Below are 25,416 nucleotides of genomic sequence, written 5' to 3' on the forward strand. Positions count from 1 at the left end.
GTCAGACCTTGTGCATGAGCCAAAGGTAAGGAAAATGGGGACTATAAGTACTTACCTTGGTGGTTGGGACCAGGGAAGGAAAATTGGACTTAAGTACTTCCCTGGTTGGATATTCTGTGAGGGTAGGACCCTCTATGAGACTTTGAAAGTGAATGGATGAGACGTACAAGGATGTACGAAGTGATTGTGGAGTCTGGATCTGCAGTTCTGTTCTCCCCCGAGGGAAACAGAGAAGGATGAAGCGTTGGTTAACGGGTGAAAGTCGAAGTCTCGGGACAGACAGAATGAGGAATAGGAAATCTAGGCCTAGTGGGGATATTGGGGTTCTCCAGGAAATAAGGACTCCAGGAAAGGTAGTCCGGGAAACATTCCTCCAGATAGTCCTTTAGGAGTAATGTTGAAAAATTGGAAACATGTGTCTTGTACAAGGGATAAGGATAAGAAGAAAATGATATTGTTGTTTTGTGTGGACCAAAGAACCTATAAAAGGGACAGCTGTCTGGTGGCCCAAGTTTGGATCTTGGGAAGACTGGGTGAAACAAGCCCTAAACATCTATGTTAACAATAAGGAGTGTTGGCCAGAGGAGGAATCAAAATATGCTTTGTGTTGGGTAAAATCTACCAGCCTAATGATGGCTTCTCAGGGCCAAAGAAACTAAAGGGAGTCAGAAAGTAAAATGTACAAAAGAAAACCATGGTGAATTATTCTGTAAAAGTATGGTCTACGTATAAATTGATTAGAGGTTTTGTTTGGCCACCATATGGAACTGATGATTTGGCTATTTGTGAAGATTTAAATATTACTATAAATGAGACTAAAGTGAGAAGTGAGGAGTTTAGATATGCTGCAGCATGGTTAGGAAAACAAACCAACTCAATCATGAAATTGTCCAAATGGGACCCCTTGGATGACTTGCTGCCCTACAATGTAGTGGCGACAGCTCCTCCAATGGAACCCTGGTCTGAAAAGGATAATGGAATTCCAAAGGAAACCAGAAATCTCACAGGAGAAAATGAAGAGTTAATAAAGAAAATGGAAAGTTGTTGTAGAGAAGGGACCTTTTCACCTATCGGCCGAAGGTTCACTCAGCCAGAAATCATTGCACCATTTTGACAGGTGCCCTTGGCTGCTGGTGGTGTGGGTCTGGTGAGGGTTCCCTTGCATACAATGGATGTTAGGAACTTTAGGAAGAAATTACAAAATTAGAGGATTGGGAGAAGAGGAAGTTGAAGTGTCACCACCACCCTACAATCCAAGCCATGGGAGAGGTAGGGAAGGATGTGGGGGTTGTGGGGGAAAAAAAGGGTGAGACCTGTGGGGAGACCTAATAATTAGAATTGAAAAGTTAGTAATTTTTATTTTATTTTGTTTATTTTTGAGTGTGTTTGTGCATGCACATATATTTTGTTTGTTTGTGTGTGTGTTTTGATTTTTATTGTCTCTTTGGAAGATATCTTGGGCTGCCATAGGTGCACATTGGCCCCAAGTTTGTTTTGTTGATGGGAAAGCAACCAAAAACAGTTGCCATGTTTATAAGTATGTTTGAATTTTATAACTGTGTCTTGTTTGTGAGAGAGCTGAGGACTGGCAACTGTATGTGGATAGAAGGTTTGCTGAAGTATCAAAGATTGTGATTTAGTTGAGAGTCTGTGGATTGGATTGATGCAAATCCACAATCCAATGTGGCAAGATATTCAGACTTTCTTATCAGTCTTCCTGACATTGGAGGAACAGAGGATGGTTATTGAAATACGACAGAAAAGGGAAAAGTTGGGAGGATATTGAAAGAAAACTACAAAAGTTGGGGGGGGGGTGCTGGCAGAGCCCATAAATAAACAGGGTGTTTGCAGGGCAACCCCAGGAGGAAGAGAGGAAGGAGAGAGAAAAAAGAAAGAAAGATGAAATGCCTTGTTTTTAGCTCAAGATTTGCGGCCCCAAAGAGGGGGAGGCAGGGGGAGTTCTCGGAAGATTGGATCGAGGAGGTATTCCATGGAATGGAGGGCTAGGGAAACAATGGTGACAGGCAGGGTGCAGGCTGGACCCTGATCAAAGAAGAGACATTAGAGAAGAGAACTCACCGCGTGGAAAGGACCTGGAGAGACGCAGGCTCTCTGGGGAGGGGAGTTGAGTTGAATCACAATAGGGGAATTGAGTGTGGATCGTCTCCAATAGGCATGGGAGCGGCTAGATTCATCTTGATGGGAGCTATCGCCCTTTTAATAAGGCATTCCTTTCTCCGGGCTGAGAGGTAAGGAGGAAGAGCTTCTGTGTTCCTGCAGGGCTGTGATGGATTGCATGTGGCAACAGCCTGTTGAGGCGCTGGTGTGTGGTTTTCTTTTTGAGGGCATATGTCTGTCTGAATGTGCGCGTACATGTAAGGTTGAGAAACTGTTCTGAGTTGTGAAAAGAGAGTTTAGAGACTGTGTGAGTCTATTCCTTAGGAGGCTGCAGGTTCTGGCCATGCCTGCATCCACCATTTATTCTGGTTGTGTGTGTGTGTGTATTGTGATTTGTGTAATTTGAATGCATATTATGGGAAAGTTGAAAGGTTTTTGTCAATCCTTTCCCACTTTTTTTTAATTGTTTGAGGTGTATGTGTGTTTCATTATTTGCCCAGTCTCACCCACACTCCCCGCTTCAGTCTGCCTCTTGCCTGCTTGTTACAGGCTTGAGGATCGAGATGAGGGAGAGAAGGGTGACAGAGAGGGGCAATGCTTTTACAGAAGATCCTTTACTCCCCCATCTTTTTAGGATTCTTCCTTTTGCAATACCTTTACACACATCAGGGACAATCTTTTAAGTTTCAGAGATGTCTCTTTCTGCAGCTGCTGCTGTAGAAGGAAATGATTACTCCTCTTGTGAAAAGTTGGGGAATCTGGGCAGTTTCAGAGAAGCAATGACTCAGAGAAAGGGGGGGCACTCCTTTGCTCTCACAGCTCCACTCTGCTCTGCCCCTGGCATTCCAGTTTTAGAAAAAGTGTGTGTGTTTTTATAAATTCTATATGGATTATATGGATGAAATTTGTTAAATTTTAATCACTCCTCAACATGGCACATGATGATAAAAACAGAAGAGAGAGAGGGGAAAAATTTTGGACAATGTATGGTTTTAGTGGAGCTTCCATGGACTGGTATGATCTATCTGAATTTTTTTGTTGTTTTTTTGTTTTTGTTTTAACAATTTTGGCTATGGAAACAGTCCAAACACTAGATAAACTCTTATGTCAATGCTTTCTGTTTTTTTTCTAGTTTTACAAGTTTTGATTTTAGGGAAGTTATTGGGGAATTAAATATCGGCAATTGAAGTATATAATATTGTTTTTATTGGAAAAAAATGACTTTAAGTCATTATATATATATTAAAATTAGAGGTTTGGCTGTAAAAGTCTTGACCCAATTTTTGGCATTTTGGAAAAGATTTGTTGTTTAAGCAATTGGGTCAGGTGGCGAAGAGATGGCCAGCCTACTTACTTAGGGTGGTATTTTGCTAGGGCGGGAAAGTTAGTTTTATCCAAAGTAATGCTTAGATAAATCCAAAACTACACCTACCAATCTAGTCACATGGGACAAATGCTTTAGGGGATTGTGTGTCTAGAATATTTATTTGTCCTGGAATCTTTCTGAAAGCCAAACAGGTGTGTGTGAGAGATGTGTGGTATGCCAAAAGGACAACCCAAAGACCAACCAAGTTCAACTCCAGGGGAACCTCCAAAGTGGGGTGGCCCTAGGGTGAACTGTTTCTTAGAATGGGTGAAAGGCTTTCTTTATAGGCTGAAAAGACACTTGGAAAGGCTAGGACCAAAGGCAGGATTAACATGGGCACAAGCCCTTTTAGTGACAATACTAAGTCTCTGGATTGCTCCTAAGAAAAGACTAGGAGTCAGTCCATTTGAGATGGGTGACTCTATCCTGGAATTCTTAGCGGAGAAGTAGGAGGCATGCATGCCATGGGGAAGAAATTTGTCTGCAAGTATTTGAAACAGTTATCTGTGCAAGTCTTGTCCTCGTCTCCCTATCTACAGGAACACAGAGCCCTACTGTTGGAACAGCAGGCGCATCCTTTTAAGCCTGGAAATCGAGTTAAACCAGACGGAGGGGAGTCGGCAACTGAGTTGGGAGAAACCCTAAAGAAGACACTGGTGTTGCCAAATACTGCTGGACACTGGACTGTGCAGCCCCAGAAAGACCAAGAAATAGGGCGCACCATGCGCCTGAACTTTTTTCTAATACCTTTTTCGAATTTTTGATGACCATCATAGTCCCTGGACCTGGAAAAGAGAGTCACAGGGTTCAAGGGAAGCTTTGAAGATGTATTCAATTTAGAACAATAGGGAATTTCTATTTTCATATGAAAAGGGATTAGGGTACAATTCTGAAATCCAGCCTACCTGTAGTACGGAACTACGGTTAATCCACTGGTTTGGATTTGTTAGCCTTATAGGCTGGTGCCTGAGTCATGAGTGGACTGATGAACATCTATTGAAGGGGGGTGAGGAATTTAACACCTTAATAGCTTTAACTCAGAAAATAGCTTGTCAGGCTAAATATCTTAATTGCTGGTTGTGTGGGTTTACAACTCTTCATGGTGGACATGGATTTAGAAAAGGCTAATGGGCTCTTAAAGAGGGCAGTGGCAAAAGTGGCTGAGGCGGCGAAATTGAGGCGGCCCCAGGCCTTGCCAACTGCTCTCCTGAGAATGCGTATTCAGCCACCCAGAAGACTGGGGCTCTCCCCTTTTGAGACAATATAACGTCTCAAGGGGGAGGAGAAAGCTCCTCTCCGGTGGGCGGGGGGGGGGGCGGAGCAGCAGCAGAATGCCTTTCAACAGCTGAAAACAGCCTTGGTGGAGGCACCAGCTTTGGGTTTGCCCGACCTGAGGAAGCCTTTTGTTTTGTTTTGTTCACTTCCGAAAACAAAGTGGTTGTAAATGGGGTACTAACTCGGAAATTGGGAACGGCCCGTGGCAAACCTCTCTCAGCAGCTAGAGCGCAAGGCTGGCCGGCTTGCTTGCTTGCGGGCAGCAGCTGCAGCAGCACTCCTTTTAAAGGAGGCAGAGGAAGTCACCCTCGGAGCAGAGATTACAACTGAAACCCCACACATGATTAAGGAAGCAACCGGTTTTATTGCTGTGGTAATAAACGTTCTCAAGGGTTTCCTGTAGACGAGGTGGGATGGTGTTATGTGACACGCATCATTCGCATCATCCCAGTGCTGAGAGCTGTAGAAAGAACACCCTCGATATCCCCTGATAATACGTTGGATGAGGGGAGTGAGATCGGTCAAAAAGATGAAGAGAGGTGTGACTGGGAATGTGAGGTGTTGCTCCAACGGTTAGAAGGTTCAGATGAGACCGAATTATAAAGTTGCAAAAAGCAACAGGATGTTAAAAAGGGGGGGATTGTGAGAAAGGGGGATAGCGATGTTGTTTTTGCAAAAAAAGTTATTTCTGCAATAGAAAAAGAACTTGCTTTTTCAGTAACTTGCCAGCTGAAGCTTGCTTTCTAGTAGCTAGGCTTGCTTGTCAGTATATTGAGGATGTGGGATATGTGGTTAGGGGAAACAGGAGACTGTATCTCCATAAGGGCAGGTATAAAGGAAATAAGCTGCCTAACCAATGCTGAAAATATGCTCAACACCAGTTCTAGCGAACTTTGTGGTCAGACAAGACCCTGACTGACTTACTCCAAGGGGGCTAGCTGCCTTATAAGGAAAAGAATAAATAGGGGACTGGGGGAGGTAAAAAGTGAGGAATGGGAGATATAAACAAAGGCGGGACTTCCTGCAGAATCTAAGGCGTCTCGGATAGGCTGTGAACTCCCAAGTACCTATCCAATGGGGAACAGGAGGAGCGGTTCCACCGGCCGGGGGTAGGGAGTAAAACTGCATACTTTGTGTGAAGGGGTGTGCCTATTTTGGCTGGGCACCCGTCCTTGCAAGAACGTTAATAAAATCTTTTTGCTGCTTCTCAAGACTTTGCCAAATTTATTCCGTAAGGGACTTTTCCCACATAAGCATCTGCTTATTTTGCTTAATCATTAATCTGGGGCTGATGATACCTCTTGTGATTGACAGCCTGGCAAGCAGGCTGTTGGGTACAGAGAAACAAAGGTAAAATTGAAGCAGCCCCTTGGCCTCTGGAGCACTCTGGGTGCCTGCTGAATGACCAGGTGCTTGTATTCAGGAAGTTGTTGGTGCTGTATACCCCCCCCCGCCCCCCAAATGAGGAAGTCTTGGCTAGAACAGGCATGTGTAATCTCCACCAACACAAAGATTGCGCATTCCCATGCACAAAGGCTTTCCGACCCCTTTGGGCTGAGGAATCCTCTCTGGCATAGAATAGACATGGGGAAAGGGGAGGTGGGTGACTTCAATCTCCTTCTCCAGGAATTCCCGGATCTTACTAGCTTGGCTGCTGGGGTCACTTGTGTTGAAGGCAATCAAGATGCTGTTTGAAAGGGATGTGAAACTTTCCCATGCCAGAGTCCACATGGCCTTTGAATGGGAAGCAGCTTGGGCGAAAACAAGTTCGACAGCTCCTTGGCTTGCTCTCACTGGTTGGGTTCACTGTATTATCATGTGGTTTCTCTAGATTTGACTTCACAGATTATCTGAAACTAACCATTGTAGCTTGTCAACTGTGGTTTATGGCATAATATGAGTGAACACAAGTTTCGGGGCTTATACCACCAATCATAGCTAAGGCAAATAATGCTGTCCTGTAATATGCGAACCTAGTCTTCTCAGTCCATTTGTCTCTTATTAAAGCTCTTCTGTTGGCAGAAAGTCAATGGTACATTTTTTTCTCAAATACAAATTGCAGTGATGAGGAAAGCTGTCTTTCATTATTTAGTGTAAGAAACAGTCTTTGTTCTGCAGCAACTGCCCCCTCCAAGAAAGGAGGCAACAACCCTATCATGACTCTCAAGGATTAAATGTCCACACACCCAACTTCTCAGCTTATTATTATTGAGGTAACATAGAGGGACGCGGTGGCGCTGCGGGTTAAACCGCTGAGCTGTCGATCGGAAGGTCGGCGGTTCGAAACCGCGCGGCGGGGTGAGCTCCCGTTGCTCGTCCCAGCTCCTGCACACCAAGCAGTTCGAAAACATGCAAATGTGAGTAGATCAATAGGTACCGCTTCGGCAGGAAGGTAACGGCGTTCCGTGAGTCATGCTGGCCACATGACCTGGAAGTGTCCTATGGACAACGCCGGCTCCAAGGCTTTGAAATGGAGATGAGCACCGCCCCCTAGAGTCGGACACGACTGGACTTTATGTCAAGGGAAACCTTTACCTTTACCTAACATAGAGGGACATTATAATGTGGAATGTTAAATTACCTCTGCCATCCCCTTCTAATTTTCATCAACAGACATGGATATAAACATTGTGCTTTATCAATGACATTTTTATTTTGTATTACACACACAAACTTCTGAAAGGTCTTCAGCAACAGGAAGTACCTCTGTCTGGAAAAACAAAACCATCCTTTCTTTGAAAATGGTTAAATGTCTAGTCCTTACCCAGAAAGAAATAAGCCTCAAATCCACCACTAGGTCTGAGGATATATGTACTGATTCATATCCAGCTCTCAGTAAAGTCACAATAACTGGGTCCCCCAAATCTTGGAAATCTGTCACCTTGCTAGATTCAACTTTCCTAATCAGCACTGCTTGGATGAGGAAGCAGAAAGTTGTGATGATGTGTAAACCCTTTTAAATGTAACTCCATATGTAATCCATGCCTGTTACTATTCTTGCAATTTGCTTATGTCTTGGCACAGGAAAGAACTCCCAGCATCATAGCCAGTGACAATAGAGACAGCTCGTGTTTGTGTGTTTGTTTTTAAACACCACTATTATTCCTTGTTATACTGAAGCTGGAACATTGTACTAAGCCATTCAAAGTATGCCAATATTTGGATTCCTTCCAGTTTGATTAAAAAAAAAAAAAGACAACCTTCATTTCACCAGTTACAAAGCAGGGCAAAAATAAAATAAACCAATCCAACATGATTTTTATGACAAACAATATACAGAATAGGGAAACATTAAAAGTGGCACTTTTATCCTACAAAAACAATGAACAAAAAGTACCAGTTCTAAAACAATTCAATGAGCTGCTTTCATGTTTTTGTTTTCACCATAGCCTGTAACAATTGGCATCTATTCGTTGTACCTCTGAGAAATGCCTTATCGCTGATGTCGGTTACTGTTCATATGGCACAGATGTGTAACTGAAGAGAGAAGCAATAGCAGTTGGAGTAAGTGCAGGGATTAGCGCACCTCCACTTTAAAATCCCACCAACACCGATCCCTTTCTTTTAACTCTGATTATCACTTTTCCTTTCTCCTTAAATTGAGGGTGGCTCATATTTCTTTCCTATGAATAAAACCATTAAAACCAAAGAAACGTGCATAAACTAGGGCTGCCAGGGTTTCACAGAATAGAGCATTTCGGTAAATGTGATAATTCCTAGCAAATGCTATAGTGAAGAGAGGACTAGGAGTTGGTGGGGTCTTCTCCCCCCCCCCCCCGTGTATAAAAGAAATTCTAAGGGGTGAATCATAAACTTGCTAGATTTGAAAGTGGCCTCCATAGCTCTTCATTCTATTAAGAATTTGATCTGTAGCAATTAGATGGTGATGGTAACTGGGGATCATCATGCTAAGTGATAATATTGTTTGCCTGGCTTTGAGTTAGTATGAGTGAACCCAGTCAATTGGGGCTTGTTAAACAAAGCACAGATGAGCACTGACCCCAGCCACTATTCATCTTTATGCTATGAAAAGCTTCAGCTAACGCTTCTTCATACTGATCTCTATTGTAAGTACAAGCAGTGCAAACCAAATAATTTCTTTTCTTGCCACAACAAAAAGTTGTGGACTGCAGCCTTTGGAGACCCTGTCTGCAAATCCAAACAGTATTATGTTTGATTATGTATTACTGCTAAATTTTAGCATACCTATGTCTACTAGAATACGCCTTGATTTACCTGGAGTATTTTATGCTCTCTTTTCATGTCACTTTCAGGTATCCAGATCCAAATAATCCCAAACCAGAACTGTTAGAATGACTGCCCTTCTAATTTCAGTTTTGTTCTATGGGAACTTTTCCTTCAAAATTCACTTATTTGGGGTTTTTCTTGAAGGAAGGTGGACTAATTTGTCTAATCAAAATTTAAAAATATTTCTACTGAGCATCCTGATCTAGAGGTCTGTGATGTTCTGGAAGAATGGGAAAGCAGCTTTGAAAAAAGAGCTGGAAGAAACTTCCTGGCTCAAAAATCAAACCAAGAACTCTTTTGCAATTACACACACCTCTGATGGATTTTGATTTTAGAATATTGCAATTCTATGTAGGTTTTCTCAGAAGTAAATCCTACTATATTCAACTGGTCTTACTCGATTATTTTATGAATGTTCAGGGCATACACAATTTAATATATTTAAAATGTTTTTACTCATATTTGTTCAGCTCTGTAGGGCAGAAGGAATGGGAGAAGCTGTGTTCATTTAATGAATAGAAGAACACATTTCTATTTCCCATTTCCTCAAAGATTTCATTTTAGTGAACTTCTCTCTCAGACCAGTCAAAAAGCAGTCCATTTTATGTAGTTTACTCAGTAGAGGGCAGCCTACGAGCGCCTCCAGCATCCTTCTCTTCTTGTATAGTCATATGGTTCTCTGGTACTTCTAACTGGCAAAACCCAGATAGATCGGGTGGTTTTCAGCCCTTCAGATACGATCGTACCTTAAGGAATTTTGATCTGAGCAGGAACAGAGCTGATTTATTCAATCAAAGGCAAAGAATAGAATTTCCTTTTATATCATACGCTCTTATTTTTTCTTCATTCAATGTGATTTAGAGGGAAAGAAGTAGTTTAGCTAGAAACCATCAAACCAGCCTGACTGATTGCATACATACATAGGTTTTCTGAAATCTCCATTGAAATTTTAGTCAAACATTGGCAATTCAAAGGAGTGCCCAGAGACCAGCAAGGTAGGCCCTAAAACAATCTGGATAATTGCTCTGACCATAACAGTGTTCTGCATGGCAAATTCTAAGCTAGGCCAGAATGGCGACCAATTATAGAAGAGAGGAACATGCTGTTCAAACTGTGCAGAAGCCATCAACAGGATTCTCCCCCCCAAAATAGCATGCTCAAATCACAACATTTGCCTCTTCCAAACTGGGATGGATTTTTCCCTTTTGTAAATACCCATTTATGTGATGCAATCCAGAACATGCAGGTTATGTCAAGGTTGTGTACTCTGTAACGGGCCCTCAGGGTTGGGAGGAATGGTGGTGAGGAAAGGGAAAAATTGTTCCCAAATCATGCTCTTGTATAAATGAGCCTGACTTCAAAGAATCAAAATAATGTTATTAAAGCTGAGAGTTCCACCTTGTGCCCTTTCAAACAGAAGTACAGCAGTTAACTTCAGGACTAAGGAGACCTCCCCTCTATTGTCAATTTGTTGTAGTAAGGATTAAGTTACTGCTGGTCTCTTTCCTTGGTCCCTAATCTGAGAAACATCCCATATTCCATTCTAGCAAAGGAGAGGATATGAAGATCACTGCCTTTCAAAAAATCTCTCTGCCTCTAACTTCTGCATAGGACAAGAGAAAGATTCCCACCCCCTACTTTCCTTACAATAGTTGGTACTCTTTCCCTGCTGCTTGTGGTTTGGAGGTATTTGAGATTATTGCTGGATCTTCCACAGCCAAGAAAGAAAATTCGAGTTTCTTGTAATCATGAACACCCAAATGCCAAAAATGGAAGTTGGCCTCCTGCATGTTCAGACTTTGTTAATACCCATTATTCTCAAATACTTATTGTGATATGGGGATTCCTAACAGCAAATTCATAATGACGTAGGCAGAACCAGGAGTACCAAATATCTTGGTGAGAGGTAGGAGCAAAACCCAAAGTCATCTCATAGCCCATGCTTGGGCACATTGGCTTCTTCAGTGAGGTTGCTTGTGACAAGTTCTCAGAAAAAGTACCATTATCCTTCATATCCACCCTGATAATTAATCATCTCCCCTGCTGTTATACATATTGCTAGAGGGAGATATAGTAAGTATTGGCATCTTTTTTCTCAAGAAGGTTGTCCCTTCAGCCTTATGGCCATCTGTAAGGCTCAGCATGCTTGGCTCATGATTAATGCCCCTCTGCTTGTGATGGACAGAGGGTTGTCCCAGAGCTCAACACTTTCCTAAACAGAAGGGTCTCTGGCTTTATCAGAGCTGCTTCCAGTGTCATCCATCTGTGGGCAGGGCACTTTTGTTTAGCAGCTAGCAAGTCTCTTCCAAAAGCCCACACTGCAAAAGCAAGCCTCACTCTGTATACAGGAATGGCTTCCCCTACTGGTCCTATTTGCATTGCAGGTCCAGAGCATTTGACCCAAGGAAACCTCATGTACAGCTGTTGATCCACAGTGCAAGATGGGAAAACTGCAATGCAGTTCTCAAGAAGCCCATCACTGGTCCAGATATATTTGCTTGCTATGGTCAACGTCACAGAGGCTTTGAAGATGAATAGAAGTTTGCCTTTGCAGTCCACAATCACCATAAAGTGTGATTGCAGCTAAAAACCAAGGGTTTTATTTACCCATAAAGAGTCAGAGCAAGTTTCCAGGCCCAGCTATGTCCTCTGAGCATCAACTTTGCTGAACATCCGGCTGTGCCAATAATCTGGATTATCAAAAGCACAGTCTGAGGACTCCAGTGTGCGCAAGGGTTTCATGAAACCGTTCTTGTGACAGGGTGGACTCTGGCAGCCAGCACATTGGACTGGGGGCAGCACAGCACCCATTTCCTCATATCCCTGCTCATCTGGGGAGCCCTGGGTGATGCCAGAATCCATATCGGTATAGTCTCCCCGAGAACTGCGGATGCTACTCAAGGACTTGCTAAGTTTGGGCTGTTTGTTCATGTACTCGTAGTCCTCTTCCTCATCTTCATCCTCCCTGCAAGGTGTAGTCAATTGGGAGCTTGGCACACTGCCCAAAGATGCGCTCAGCTCTGAGCCAAGATCCATATACTCATAACCAAGCTCCTCCAGAGAGGCTGGCCGGGGTTGCGAGGATTGTGTAGCCCGGCGGTTCATGTACTCATACTCTTCCTCCACTTCGTGCACAGGGATGGAGCCACGCATCAGGGAGGCGGCAATGCCAGCAGCACGCTCTGTACAAAAAAGGAGGACAAAGGTTTTGTCATTCTTTGGCCACCTAGGATGAGACACAGCCATTGCTAAGGTTGAGACAGTAACCCCCTGAAATTGGAATACAACTGCGAATTAAGTGGATTCAGCACTGTAATGCCTTTGCCACGTGGAAAGGTATGGGGAAGTTATACATAGGGTCTGCTTCTAGGAACAATGGAAGAAAAATGAGTATAAGCAGACTGTCTAGTGCTGCCTTGTGTGAAAGCAGGTAGTGTTATGCTGATATACACAGATGACTCATCCTTTTACTAAGGGATAAGGTAAGAAATCAGAAAAAGACAACCCCAGGTGCAGCCCCACAACATTGCAGAACTGAGTTCACTGCAGAGCAGGATCATGGAGGCTGAACCGGCAACTCTATTATAGGACCATGCCAATCTCAGGCATCTGAGATAATTCCACTGTGAGGAGGAGGAGGAGGAAAGGGGTAGTAGCAACTCCCTTGGATCATAGCTTCTGTTTATTCTATTTCAGTGTGGCTGTATTCACTTGAGAGTAAGTAAATCAAAATTATTAGCTGTGGCCAACCACTGGAGCAAGTCATGGTGGAGGGAGGGCCAAGATCAATGTCTTGTCCCAGTGGGGCAGATCTGTTATAACCCTGCTTTTCCCATTGTGGTGTGGGAACATTCAGTGTTCTATGTGTAGGAGGACATGAACTGCATCTCATTTCTGGCACTGCTCTTACCTCTGCCATTTCGATCCGGCATGACATAGCCATTGGCATCTTCCTCTCCATCAGCATTTCCGACAGGTAGCATGAGACTCTCCCGCTGAGACAGGTAGGCACTGTCTCCCCGGGATTGCAGGCTGCGGCATAAGCTTCCAGACAGTGACATATCCTCCGTGAGATCGTATTCTGAGGCTGTGCCTCGTCCTTCAGAGGACTCAGATATGGTACGGCCCATCGACTCCTGCCTTATGCGCAAAGTCTGCCGGGAGCCCAGTCCTGTACCCTGGATCCAAAAGGGGTCAGAAATCAGGTAATGATAAGGATTTATTGAGAGCTGGAAGGCTCCCATTTCCTCTGATTACTAGAACTGGTAATGGTACCCTACAAATGACTACTTCCAAAATTCTACAGTCCATTTTGTCACTGATGAGAATTCTGGGAGCTGAAGTCCACATATCCAGGGGATACCTAGGCTGCATAATGGTGTCCCAAAGTTTTAAGCATTCAGTCATGCTTTACAGTAGGCCTACACAATTTGTGACCTGCCAAGAAGGCCTAGGCCTCTGGTTGCCAATGGTAGTCTGTCAGAAGCTCAGGAGCTGCAAATCAGGAAGTCTGTTAAGGGCCTAATGTGTACAACGGCATGGCTAGTGAACTTCAGGAGTCACAAATTATGAGGCATGGTCTAAGTGGGATGGCCCTCACTCTGCAAGGTCTCTACCTGAGGTCCTTTCATAGCAGACACCCAACCCTCTAATGTAGCATTCCCCAACCTGGCACACTCCTGATAATTTAGAGTGCAACTCCCAGATTTCCTAATTAGCATAACTCAATACTTGCACTGTCCGGGAATAATAGTGCAACTCACTTAGAGACACATTAGGAAAAGCTAAGATAAATTTTCTGAAGAGCATTAAGTCTTTCCCTTTCCCACCATCCAACAACAACCTCCCAATTCACTGCCTCCCTCCCCGTTATACTAATGGTGGACCTACAGTGCCTTATTCTATTCCAGCTATTTTCTCCATACCAGTTTAGAAGAAATTCATACCTGCCGACTTCTACTGAGGCTGCTTTGATTCATGGGGATGTATCCAGCAGAGGAGATCAGAAGATTTGGAGGCTGGGGTCGATTTTTTTTTAAGGAAAGAAAAAGAAGAAGAAGGTGGTACCGGGATAAGCTGAGTTGACTCAGTGTTGGATACCAATTGTTTTTTTCTTAATATATACATAGAACAGTTTCATTTTGCTTTTCAACAAAAGTTTTCAAGGTACTTAATATCATACAATGGGGCAAGAATTAACATTTGTTTACAAATGGTCTTAATCCTAAATCTGTACATTCTCCCTTGAGGAATGGAGCTACCAGAACTCTGGTTGACAGAGGCTCTGGGAAGTGCAGAAGTGATACTGGATGTTCCACTCTCTGGGGCTGCACTGACTGGAAGCCCACCCTCAAATCTCAGCAGCCAAGGGAGCCTCAGGGGCAGCTCCTCCAGCTGCACAGTCTCCAGCCTTCCACTCTGCTGGGGATCCAGGCTGACCTCTTGCAGTTTCCCAGGGAGCCCCAGTTCCCCGCTGAGGACCTAATATTCACCCACAACTGCTTTGCCTCAGCTCCACGCTTACGGGTCTCCTGGCCTGTCCCCTATGCTGCCTCCTGGACATTTTGCTGCGTATTAGGCCATCCTACATTCCTCCATTTTCTGAGTGGGAGAAATAAAGTTAATAAGACAATACTTGAAAGCAAAGCCTCTTCCGATCAACTATGGCAGCAGAACATTGTTCTCTCTCTCCAAACATGCTTCCCTCAGTGCTACCAAAAAGCAAGTGTTCTCCCAAGTGAAAAGGGGCCTTCTGGCAGAGTCCCCCAATTAATCTCCTCAAGTCAGAAATCCAACAGCTCACTTGATTGTCCCAAACAGTACAAATACATTCATTGGCGGTCTAAGTTTAATCTACAGTAATAAATCATTCTACAGCTCCAGCCCCAGCTTTCTGGTCCTATTCTAAAGTAGCTGTGAGGAGCAGGGTCGTAGACCATGGTGAGGGGGACCTTCTTACCCGTGTGGAGTCCACCCATTGCCGGGAGGCAAAGAGGTTGTGGAGTTCCTCCTCCTCCAGCTCTGATTCCATCTCCAGTGTCTCCATCTCATCCAACTCCTTTTCGCTGAGTGTGGGTGGCTCAACTGGAGATAGTGTCCCACTTTCTCTCTGTGGGGAAGGCCATGCATTACCTTTAACATTATTTCAAATGGTAACCTCTTAATACCACGCCTCAGCTGCTGAGCACTGTCATTAAACATCATTGAGATTAACTTGGTGGAAGCAGAATATTTTGTCTCTGGGTGAGAGGCCTCTGGGTAAAGCCTAACTTCAAAAAAGGCGAGGTACCAGGCCTCCAGTTTTCCTGGAAGTCCATTCCACACTCCCTGCAGGTCTTGGTTTAAATAATGTCCAGGCGTGATGAGAGAGAAGAGTCCAAACTGCCTACGGATGAACTGCGAACAAATTCCATAATCCCAGCAGACATATTTCTCTTACCATATCAAGCTAGATGCTATGGAATCTGTGTTTCAAGCGGGTTCTGTGGTGAGCCTTGGGTTCTTAGAGGCATCCCTTCTCATGCCAGGGAACTTGGCTATGAGATGAAAAATTATAAAACTCCTCTGAGCTGCTGTTTAATGGGGCATAGCCACTTCCTGGCAATGTAACTACTTCTGCAGTAACATAGGAAATGTTAGTTTTCCAAGATCATATTTCCAATAAGGAAATGTTTTATTTTTTATAAAAACCGGCATGCCCCGCTATGTCACTCACACTACCTTTCTATTTGCCTATCTTGGAAAAGTGAAACGTGAGCAGGTCCTGTCTAATAGGCAGGATGTAACTGTTAACCAAATAGGACTGCAGAAGAAAAGCAAGACAAGGTCTCACGGAAGTAACGAATGCATGCCGAACCAAACGGTTGAGTATTTAACGCCTTTAAGGTCCCCACTGCTTTAAATTGTAACCTCAGCTGGGAAAGGGAGTCAACAACTGACCTTAATCACCAGGTAGCGAGGAGGGTCACGAGCCATTCGTGTGAACTCATTGGCTAACTCTTTGAAGGTGGGACGAATATTCTCATCAATCATCCAGCCTGTGAGGTTAGAAAAGGTGAAAATCTTTCAAGGAAACCCCAAATACAGTATCTCCTATACCTTAGGGTGACACCATAAGCCTGTGGATTCTTGATTAGTTAATGAAAAAACATTGTTTTGAAAGGTGTCGGTGAGATGGAGTACAAAAAAAATCACATACATTTTACCATAACCATGTAGACATCAATAGTGCAGATCTGGGGTTGTGAAAGGCGTTCTCCCTTTTCCAGTAAGTCAGGAACTTCTGAAAGGTGGATTCCCGCATAAGGTTCTCCTCCAAAAGTCATCATCTCCCACAATGTCACTCCTGTAGGGGATGAAGTGATGAAAAATGCGAGTGAATAGGTCACACTAGATGTTGCATGGTTAGCTGTACAGCAATGAGGATACAATGAGAAAAATGTCGGGGCAAAGAGATGGGTAAGTGTGTCCTAGCTGGTAGAAACAGATCAGGAGTCATGGCAGAATGGTCCTGGATGCAAAGTCCTAATTAGAAGTGCGAGTGGCCTGCTCTTCTACCTCCATCCCCCCAAAGTGGGGCAAGGAAAATAGTGGGAAGATATAGTCGCATTATAGGGAATGTTGTTGAATATTACATTTCCAATGGAGGACTCTATTTCCTAATGATTAGATGAAAAAGTCACTTTAAATCAGGGATTCTTAACCTTTTTGTTAAGATTAAGAGCTTTGAGGGGCTGGTGAAACCTATCCAATTCAAGATAATATAATACTGGTAGTCCTCGACTTATGACAGCAATTAGAACCAGAATTTCCATCGCTAAGCAACATGGTCATAAAGTTTGACCGCATCACTTAATGATGACAATCCCTACAGTCCTGGTTGTCTTTGTTAACTGAATCCCACAGTCATTAGGCGAGGCAGCTTCCTGCCGGCTTCCCACAACCAAAGTCAGTGGGGAAGCCGGCAGGAAGTTGCAAGTCCCAGGCCCATAGGCACGTAAGTGGCTGCTGCCGGGTGAGGGAGGGGGAGAGGGGCTACATGGGGGTGCCAGAGTGGGTCAGCGATGGTGCGTGAGAGGCATGGTGCAGGTTGGGGAGGGTGCTCAAGAAGTGTTGCGCGGGTCAGGGAGATGCACGAGGGTGCACGGATGTGTGCAAGAGGTGCTGCGCAGGTTGGAGAGGGTGTGCAGTGCAGGCTGGGGTGGGTGTGTGAGTGGGCGTGTGAGAGGCATGGGTCAGGGTGGGTGCATGAGGGGGCAGCACAGGTTGGGGAGGTGCACAGGGTGTGCAACTGACCAGCGTGGTCTGAGTGGAGAGAGGCTGGGGTAGGGTGCATGGGTGGGGGAGCCCCAGTAATTTGCCACCTTCCCTGACAGTTTGCCCACTGACTTTCTGGAGGAAGCCAGCAGGGAAGGTTGCAAATGGTGATCACATGATCGTGGGGCGCTTGGCAAACCGTTGAAAATGCAAACAGGTTGCCAAGCACTCAGATCACAATCATGTGACTGCAGGGGTGCTAGGATGGCTGGAACTCCAAGGACTGGTCGTTAACGATCACTTATTCAGCGCTGTCGTAACTTGGAACAGTTGCTGACCGAATGATCGTAGGTCGAGGACTACCTGTAGTATATGTGAAAATAAAGTTGTAAATTTTTTCCCATCCAAGTTCACAAACCTCCTGAAATCTCTCCACAGACCCCCAAGGTTAGAAACCCCTGTTTTAAACCATAGAACATTAGAGGAGAAAGTCTCATGGCACCTAACATTGTAGTCAGTCTCTGAATAAGCCAGAGGACTTCTACAACCCCAGGAGCAGACATGGTTAGTGCTCATGAGTGGGGGTCCACTGATCAGCAAGCAGGAGCTCTCCATAGCTAGCACAAGGATTCCTAAAAAAGCAAGATGAATGTTGTCAGGGAGACCAAAACAGTTGCCAAGGGTGTGGGCAGATTGCTCCTCCATTCCTCTCATTTACTGCATGTCTTTATCTGGAAGGAGGAAAATACAGACTACAGGTCTCTCTTCCCCATGCACAAAAAGAACAAGGGCTTCACAGTTCTTATGCTGACTGTTAGTGATAAAAGTCTCTGCAGTATCTCTGAGTTCTTACTAGATCAGCTCACCAAAGATCTCAAAGGATCTTAAAGCATAACGAGGGCAGGTATATGAGGGCTGTGAGAGTCACCCTTGATCGGATTTAACTAACTCAACAACATAAGTCAGTTCAAATCATAAAATCATCAGATTGAGTTAATTTGATTAAACTAATCAATCTGATAGCATTCAGTTCAATTAAATATGCCACATGTATTTTAAGGTTCAGCTTGAAAAGATCTTCAACTGAGATCTTTAAATTTATATTTAAATGTAATATTTCATAGCCTGAATCTGCCTCTCTTCCTTGAAATGCTTGTGTTGTCATTAGCAACAAATCTGAACACTAAGAAGGCAAACTTAGCTACAACTAAGCAGGGTCAAATAAAAAATTTCTTGATTTCTGGAAACGTATGACAATAACAAAGATTGAGCAGCCACAATCAAATTCTTAATAGATGGCAAGAGTCAGACACATACCATAACTCCACACATCACTTTGGTGTGTATATTTTCCAAAATGTATGCTCTCTAATGCCATCCACTTTATTGGTGTCTGAAAAACACAAATCAGAAAGGTAAATTCTCACAATGAATTTGATCTACCTGCAGATACACATACGTGGAAAGACTGGTAGAAGTTTGTGGGTTAAACAACTCTGAATTTGGTTCCTTTCCCCTGGAACTTTTGAAATAAAGTGGTCCTTCAAATCTTAAAGGGTATATTTTTGTCAAAATTGTAGCCCACAGCCCCTTGGGAATACAGCCTTGACATGTCATGTGTCAGTCATGGTCCTTCCAGCCAATCAAGAAGAGTGTAAAGAATGAGAAGAGCACCATTCAGCTGGTGTCCTGCCCCAACTGACTGCTTGTGGAACAACAAAGGTCACCACTTGACATACAAAGCCAGCTTTGCTCCAGTTTCAAATAATCCAGTGCAGAGCTAGGAATAATTAATTTTTCTCCCCAAACCAGACCATGTTGTGAGATCAGACAGATCTACAGCTGAATCTAACCTGGTACGAAACACTCATGTGGGAGTTGTATGTATGTATGTATGTAGATGTCTTTCACTCAAACAGGCACCAACCTTAATTTCATTGTAGAAATATTTCTTGTCATCTGGGTAGAGTAAATCAGCAATGCCAAAATCTGCTACTTGCACTTGGCTAGGGGATTTAACCAAAACGTTACGGGCAGCAAGGTTGCGGTGTACCATACGATGTTCTTCCAGATAGTACATGCCCTGAATATTGAGGAGGAACAAATGAATGACGGTATTTCCTTCTTCAAAATAATTTTTATTCAAACAAATTCAGAGATAAAAGATGAACATGAAATAATATAAAGTAAAATTTTTAAAAAGGAGAGTAATGTGAAGTGAAAAAGTAAGAAAAGTGTGAAAAGAAATACAAATAGAAAAAAAGTGATATAAAGAAGTGATTTCTGATCTTCTTTACAGCAGTTACAAACAAACTTGTGCTCTCTCCTCCCTCATTAAAATGACATCGTTATTCTCTTCTTCCCATAATCAACCCTTTTTAATCAGCAAATCCATAAATCACCAGTTCATTTTTTTTCATTTTCAGCAAAAAAAGTACTTGTTGTCTTATCCCTGATCAAACAGGTCAGTTTTGCCATTTCTGCAAATTCCGTCAACTTCACAATCCATTCCTCCGTTGCGGGTATTTCTGTAGGTTTCCATCTTTGTGCATACCGTGGTCTCGCTGCAGTTGCCGTATACAAAACCAACCTCCCATAAGTCTTTTCTAATTGGTTATCCGTAAGTCCCAGTAAGAACAGTTCTGGTTTCATCTGAACGTTAATCTTTAGAATTCTCTGTATCATTATATGCATTTCTATCCAATTTTTTTTTTGCTTTTTTGCAAGTCTACCCTGCATGGTAAAATGACCCTTCATGTGAATGACTGTACTTCCAAGCTCAAGCCAGCTGGATTCCTTATGGTTTGAATGTCTGATTCACAAGAGTAACACTCTATGCCGGTCCTGCCCATACATGTTAGCTCAGCTCGTTCTAATGTAAATTGAGTATTTCATTTCATGCCCCCTCTTTTCAAGAGGTTGTGGGTTCTGAAATGACTGCAGACCCAGGGATCTGCAAAAACTCTTATCAGTGGGGCCATCCAAGAATGTGTTGGGCAGGAGCAAAAATGAGGGAGCTTGAAGATTTGTGGAACTTATGAAATTATTTATTCCATTGTAGAAAATTCTGAAACAAGTTTTAGGATGTACACTCAGTTCATGTTAGACTCGATCTGTTTAGGCATGTGGCTGCACTGTATGAGTCAAAAGAGCAACCGAGAACAACACCCTTGTACAGATGCATAACTGCAAGATAAGTTAAAAAGAACATTAAAAAAAATTCAGGGAAGTTTCTCCAGCTCCACTCATGTCACTGAAAATGTACTTGCACTCCTACAAAACATCCTCTGTCCTCGAAGTTTTGCAGTTCCCCTGTCCTGCTGGTGGCCCTGGGGTACATCTCATAATAGTTTAGAGGATTCCTCAATTCCTGAAGTATGGTGTATGGGGACTAGAACAGAAGGCATTCCTTCCCTCAAACAATATCCTGGGAGATGAACTCCATCCTAGCTGACCTGGAACAGGATCCCTGCTATTCTTGTACAAAACCTACCTTGGCAATCTGGACACACCAGTTCAGCATCAGTTGAGGACCAATGGCATCCCTGTTTTTGCGAACATACTCCAGCAAGGAGCCCAAAGGTAGAAGTTGGGTGACAAGTTGCAGCTGGGCACCAATACAGATGCCCAAGAGACGGACAATGTACGCATGATCCAGACTACCTATTGCTAGCATGTGCTGCCCAAAAGAAAAAGAAACACAGCATCAGGGCAAAGATCTGATTATAGCCAAACGTGAAGGCAGGAACTGGGAAAGTTCCAAGAAAAAAATAAGTGCTGATTGAACGTTGAATCAACAGTGGTACCAGTCAGCCACAGCTTGCTTTAGACTTTTCACTATCCAGCCCCTCCTGCCCCCAACCCTAGCCTGCCTGTGCCTATACAAGAGGTTAGCCATCTCCTCTAAAAAGCGGCCAAGAAGAGCTTCCAAGAGACTGCCAATCTGTGCTTTCAATACTGGGGCCCACTGGCAATCGTGCAGCAGCACTACGTTGATGGCAACACTGAAGGAGCATCAGATAAGAACCCTTCTTGCAGTGCTAATGCTTGGCATGATCTACAAGGTACTTTCTCTGCCACTTTAATGCTCATGGACAGGTTAATTTGGGCATAGTTTGCCGAAGGTCTGTCCTGCCCCTCCTGCCCCAATCTGCTACCAATGTACACCCCAACTGCAGTTCTCTTGCAAAGATGGTAGATTTCAACGTCCTGTTCATTTTGACTTTCACAAAGATGACTTAATTTACTACAAGCTTCCTCAGTCTGACCCCCTACAAATGTGTCAGGATTACAATTCCCAACAGTTCTAACCAGCATACTGTATAGGACCAACATGTCTGGAAGCCATGTTTCAGAAACCTGGCTTGTTAAAGGATGTGCCCTGCTTGTTGTCAGACACGCTTCACTCACTGCCTTGGAAGGAAATGAGTGCGCTGCCTCTCTCCCTCACTTTCCAGTTCCAAGAGGCCTCTGGATTCTCCTAGCCCTTGACTTGGGTGCAGCTGGAAGAGGAAGGCGACCTAATCCTGGCATACAAGTGGAAATTGGCAAGAGGAGACTTGCATTCACAGTTATCAATTGGGGCAGACATCCTCAAGATAAACTAAAGCTACTTTGTTTAAAATATGTAGTACTTGAGTGAAATCAGAGGAACAATAAAGTTTGGGGGAGTGAAACCAATGGCTGTGTAGAAGTGCCTTAAACTCCCCCTCTTTTACACACACACAGAGCATCATGGTCCTGATCCCAAAGGACTCCTAAGCAAAGAAGCTGGGATATTGAGAGCCAGTTTGGTGGACTGACTAAAGTGGTGGCCACGGAGACTGAGTTCTGGTCCTGCCTTAGGCATGAAAGCCAGCTGGGTGACTTTGGCCAGTCACTCTCTTTCAGTGCAACCCACCTCACAGGGGTGTTGTTGTGGGGAACACAGGAGGCCAGAGTATTAGATGTGTTCACCACCTTGGATTATGTATTTAAAAGGTGGGAGAAGCAACAACTTATGTTTGACCTTCATCTTCCATGTTAGATGGTGTGTTTCTGATTGGGATTACGAAGAGAAGCACAAAACTATGAAGACCAGAATCAGTAATCACAGATGAGAAGTCTTCGATCTTACTGAAACACTGAGGTCTACCAACAGAAACCGTAGCTCAGGGATGAAGTTCACCATACATTGCACACCCGCTGAACTGATACGTTGTCATACATTCACATGTACTCTGAGTTATCAGCTATCAGCAATTCTAACACAATTAAAAGTGACCAGCAAAGCTGAATCAACGTTCAGTCAAAAGCAACCCATTACTATCCAGATCAACCACACTGAAGATGATTTCCTTGCAGTGAAAAATAGGGAATCCCATGCCCTTTGGGATTTACTGCACAATACCCAGCGATTTATCAATAGATACTGATCTATTAATTTCTTGTCTGCCTGCCTGTGAGTGACAAGGAATTTATGGAGGCCAATCCCAACTTCTCTGCCTGTGACCTATGTAGCACTTACGTCGGTCACAGCATGGAAGGACTGTTGGCCACTCGGGTCCTGGATAACTTTGATGCTTACAGGGATCTTAAGAGAGTCTCCTTCTGGAATCCAGACACCCTGAAGGGAAAGAAAACTGGGAATGACCAATTGTTTAAAATGAGAAGCCACTCATAAAACAATAAATGTTGAGAAATCACTGGGAATCATGGTCTTCTAACATTCTTATCTGCCTTATCCTATATGTCATTCAACAAACTCTAGGTGGAATTTTTCCTATTCACTTCTCTTTTCAGGAAAAAACAAGCAGAGGATCCCATTAGTCTAAACTTTTAATCATGGAGCAGTCATGGTTCTGATTATTAGTCATATCTGCCCACCATCAGAATTGTTTACAGCCTCATCACAGCCAAAGCAGAAAGTCAGGGGTGCTCCTTATATAATACCCCTCAGCTTATTGAGCTAAGTCACTTCTCTGTTTAACAGAGACAAATGCGAAGTTACTTAGGAAACAGAAAGCAAATATACAAGGACAGAATGAAGAATATTTGACTTGGTAAAGATACTTGTGAGCAGTAGCTGATCATAAACTGAACGTATGATAGTAGTGTGCTCAAGCTGCTAAACAAGCTAACTTCAGTTTTAGGCTGCATCAACAGAAGCATAGCATCTAATTCATGGAAACCAATCATTCCTTTTTATTCTGCTTTGATCAGACCACGCCTCAAGTACCATGGCACTGCACTTAAAGAAGGATTTAGAGAAATTGGAACAGATTCAGAGAAGGACAGTGGGGATGATCAGGGATTAAGAACTAAGTCCTATGAAGAGAGATTGAAGGATGCTTAGCCTTAAAAAAATGGCTGAGGAGAGAGATGATGGTGTTCCTCCCTTAATCATTTTTTCCCTTCAAATACTGTATCTAGAAAGATGTCATGTAGAAGAACATTGGGATCTGCTCTCTAATTCCAGGGTGCAGAACACAGAATAATGTATTTAAGTTACAGAAATATTAGAAAAAAGGATTGCAATAACAAGAGCAGTTTGATAGTAGAACCAATTATACAAGAAGCGGTGGGCTCTGATTCACTGGGTGGGTTCAAGTGGAGTATAGCCAGCCATCTGTCTGGGATGCTGTATTCTGGCTACCTGCAAGGAGCAGCAGTTGGTCTTGATGGCCTAAATGGTGTGTTCCAACTCTATGGTTCTTGATACACTAACCTCTCTCTTTCACCATAGAGGAGAGGGTATTCTAGGGGCTACTGTGCTTTCACAAATATCTAGAGCAGCTGCTGAATGAAAAGTGACAATAAGCAGGGCAAGAGGCATCACTTCTGACTTCATCTTTGAAATATTAGGGATAGCTCATTTACTGCATCTACTGTAGCTTAGCATAGAAGATCTGGCTCACTTCTCTGAAAGGAACTGGTTCATTTTTCAGTAGCACTTAACATTTAGATCTGTTGGTAGTACCACTTCCAGAATGCCTAGTCAGCTTCTGGAAATTGTAGGCCCACCACACCTGGAGGAGCCCAGATATGAGCAAAATGCTGTAGAGCAGCGTTCCTCAACCTTGGCAGCTTGAAGATGTGTGGACTTCAACTCCCAGAATTTCCCAGCCAGCCATGCTGGCTGGGGAATTCTGAGAGTTGAAGTCCACACATCTTCAAGCTGCCAAGGTTGAGGAACGCTGCTGTAGAGAATCAACAGCAATGCAAAGGATCAAAAACCATCCAGTGCGATCTTATCCCATTCACTGGGTTCCCCAACTTCCCCAGCTATATTAGATATAATTGTCTAGTTGTGAATCCTTCTTCACAGACAGCACACTATTCTCTGCCCGTTGCTACAGTGCTTCTTGAAGCAGTCTGAAGCATGTTCAACTACACAGAAACAGAAGCTCTTCCTTCCAGGTTTCCAACTTACTTTGTGCACTGTTCCAAATACTCCTGATCCTAGAACTTTCAGCTTCTTTAATTCTGTCTCCTTGAAAATTCGAGCCAGGACCTTATTGGCTTTTTCACTGGGATCCAGAGGTTCCAAACTCTACAGGAAAGAAACAAAAACAGGTAACTGAACCCTTGCTTTCTCATATATCCCTCTTTGATAGGGCAGGGGTGGGAAACAAAAGGATTACCACAGGAAACTTGCCTAATCATAAAATGGATACTATCCCAGAACATCAATTTGTGAGAAGACTATCCTTCTCAAGTTGCCTGCTCCCATCCTAGTGAGATTCTTTTAGGTGTCCAAAGGCTTTGCTTAGATATAAATATGCTGCAGAGATAAAAATTTGATGCAGAGAGCTGGTTCTTTGCTTTGCACCAGGCAACTTTTCTGATCATTTATTTTTGTTAAAAGAATCTTTAAAGTCAGGAGGACAAGGAATCTAAGGTGTATTTGTGCCCATGGGCCCAGTGCAGCTTGTTCCTGTGATAGAAGCATCATAATTTGCTTCTCAAATATACCAAAGCATTTAAGATTTTTAAAATGAGCTTCGCTTCAACTGGATTTGTCTGCTATTATCTCTAGTGCAGCTTCTAGAAACTATAATGGTGCCAAATAAGTCAACTGTGAAATTCTTTCCCATCATACCAGCACTTTCCAGTAGTATTTCTATTTAGGACCAATATTTCTTTTAGGAAGAGGCATTTCTCATAGTCCTAAA

General features: G+C 43.5%; 1 protein-coding gene across 1 annotated transcript in view; it reads right to left on the reverse strand.

Moving 5' to 3' along the window:
- Positions 1–7,381: 7,381 nt before the first annotated feature.
- ERBB3 (erb-b2 receptor tyrosine kinase 3) overlaps positions 7,382–25,416 on the reverse strand; it is a 96,718-nt gene continuing 78,683 nt past the window's right edge. Inside the window, exons 18-28 of the mRNA XM_063293504.1 lie at positions 24,675–24,794; positions 22,770–22,868; positions 20,757–20,942; positions 19,191–19,346; positions 18,581–18,656; positions 16,206–16,352; positions 15,947–16,044; positions 14,967–15,116; positions 13,954–14,025; positions 12,918–13,185; positions 7,382–12,189 (exon numbers count right to left, since the gene is read on the reverse strand). Of these exons, the coding sequence (XP_063149574.1) occupies positions 11,648–12,189; positions 12,918–13,185; positions 13,954–14,025; positions 14,967–15,116; positions 15,947–16,044; positions 16,206–16,352; positions 18,581–18,656; positions 19,191–19,346; positions 20,757–20,942; positions 22,770–22,868; positions 24,675–24,794 (1,914 nt within the window). The 3' untranslated portion in view covers positions 7,382–11,647. The remainder of the gene's footprint in view (positions 12,190–12,917; positions 13,186–13,953; positions 14,026–14,966; positions 15,117–15,946; positions 16,045–16,205; positions 16,353–18,580; positions 18,657–19,190; positions 19,347–20,756; positions 20,943–22,769; positions 22,869–24,674; positions 24,795–25,416) is intronic.

This window comes from Candoia aspera, chromosome 2 (assembly GCF_035149785.1).
Source record: "Candoia aspera isolate rCanAsp1 chromosome 2, rCanAsp1.hap2, whole genome shotgun sequence".
Lineage (NCBI taxonomy): Eukaryota > Metazoa > Chordata > Lepidosauria > Squamata > Boidae > Candoia > Candoia aspera.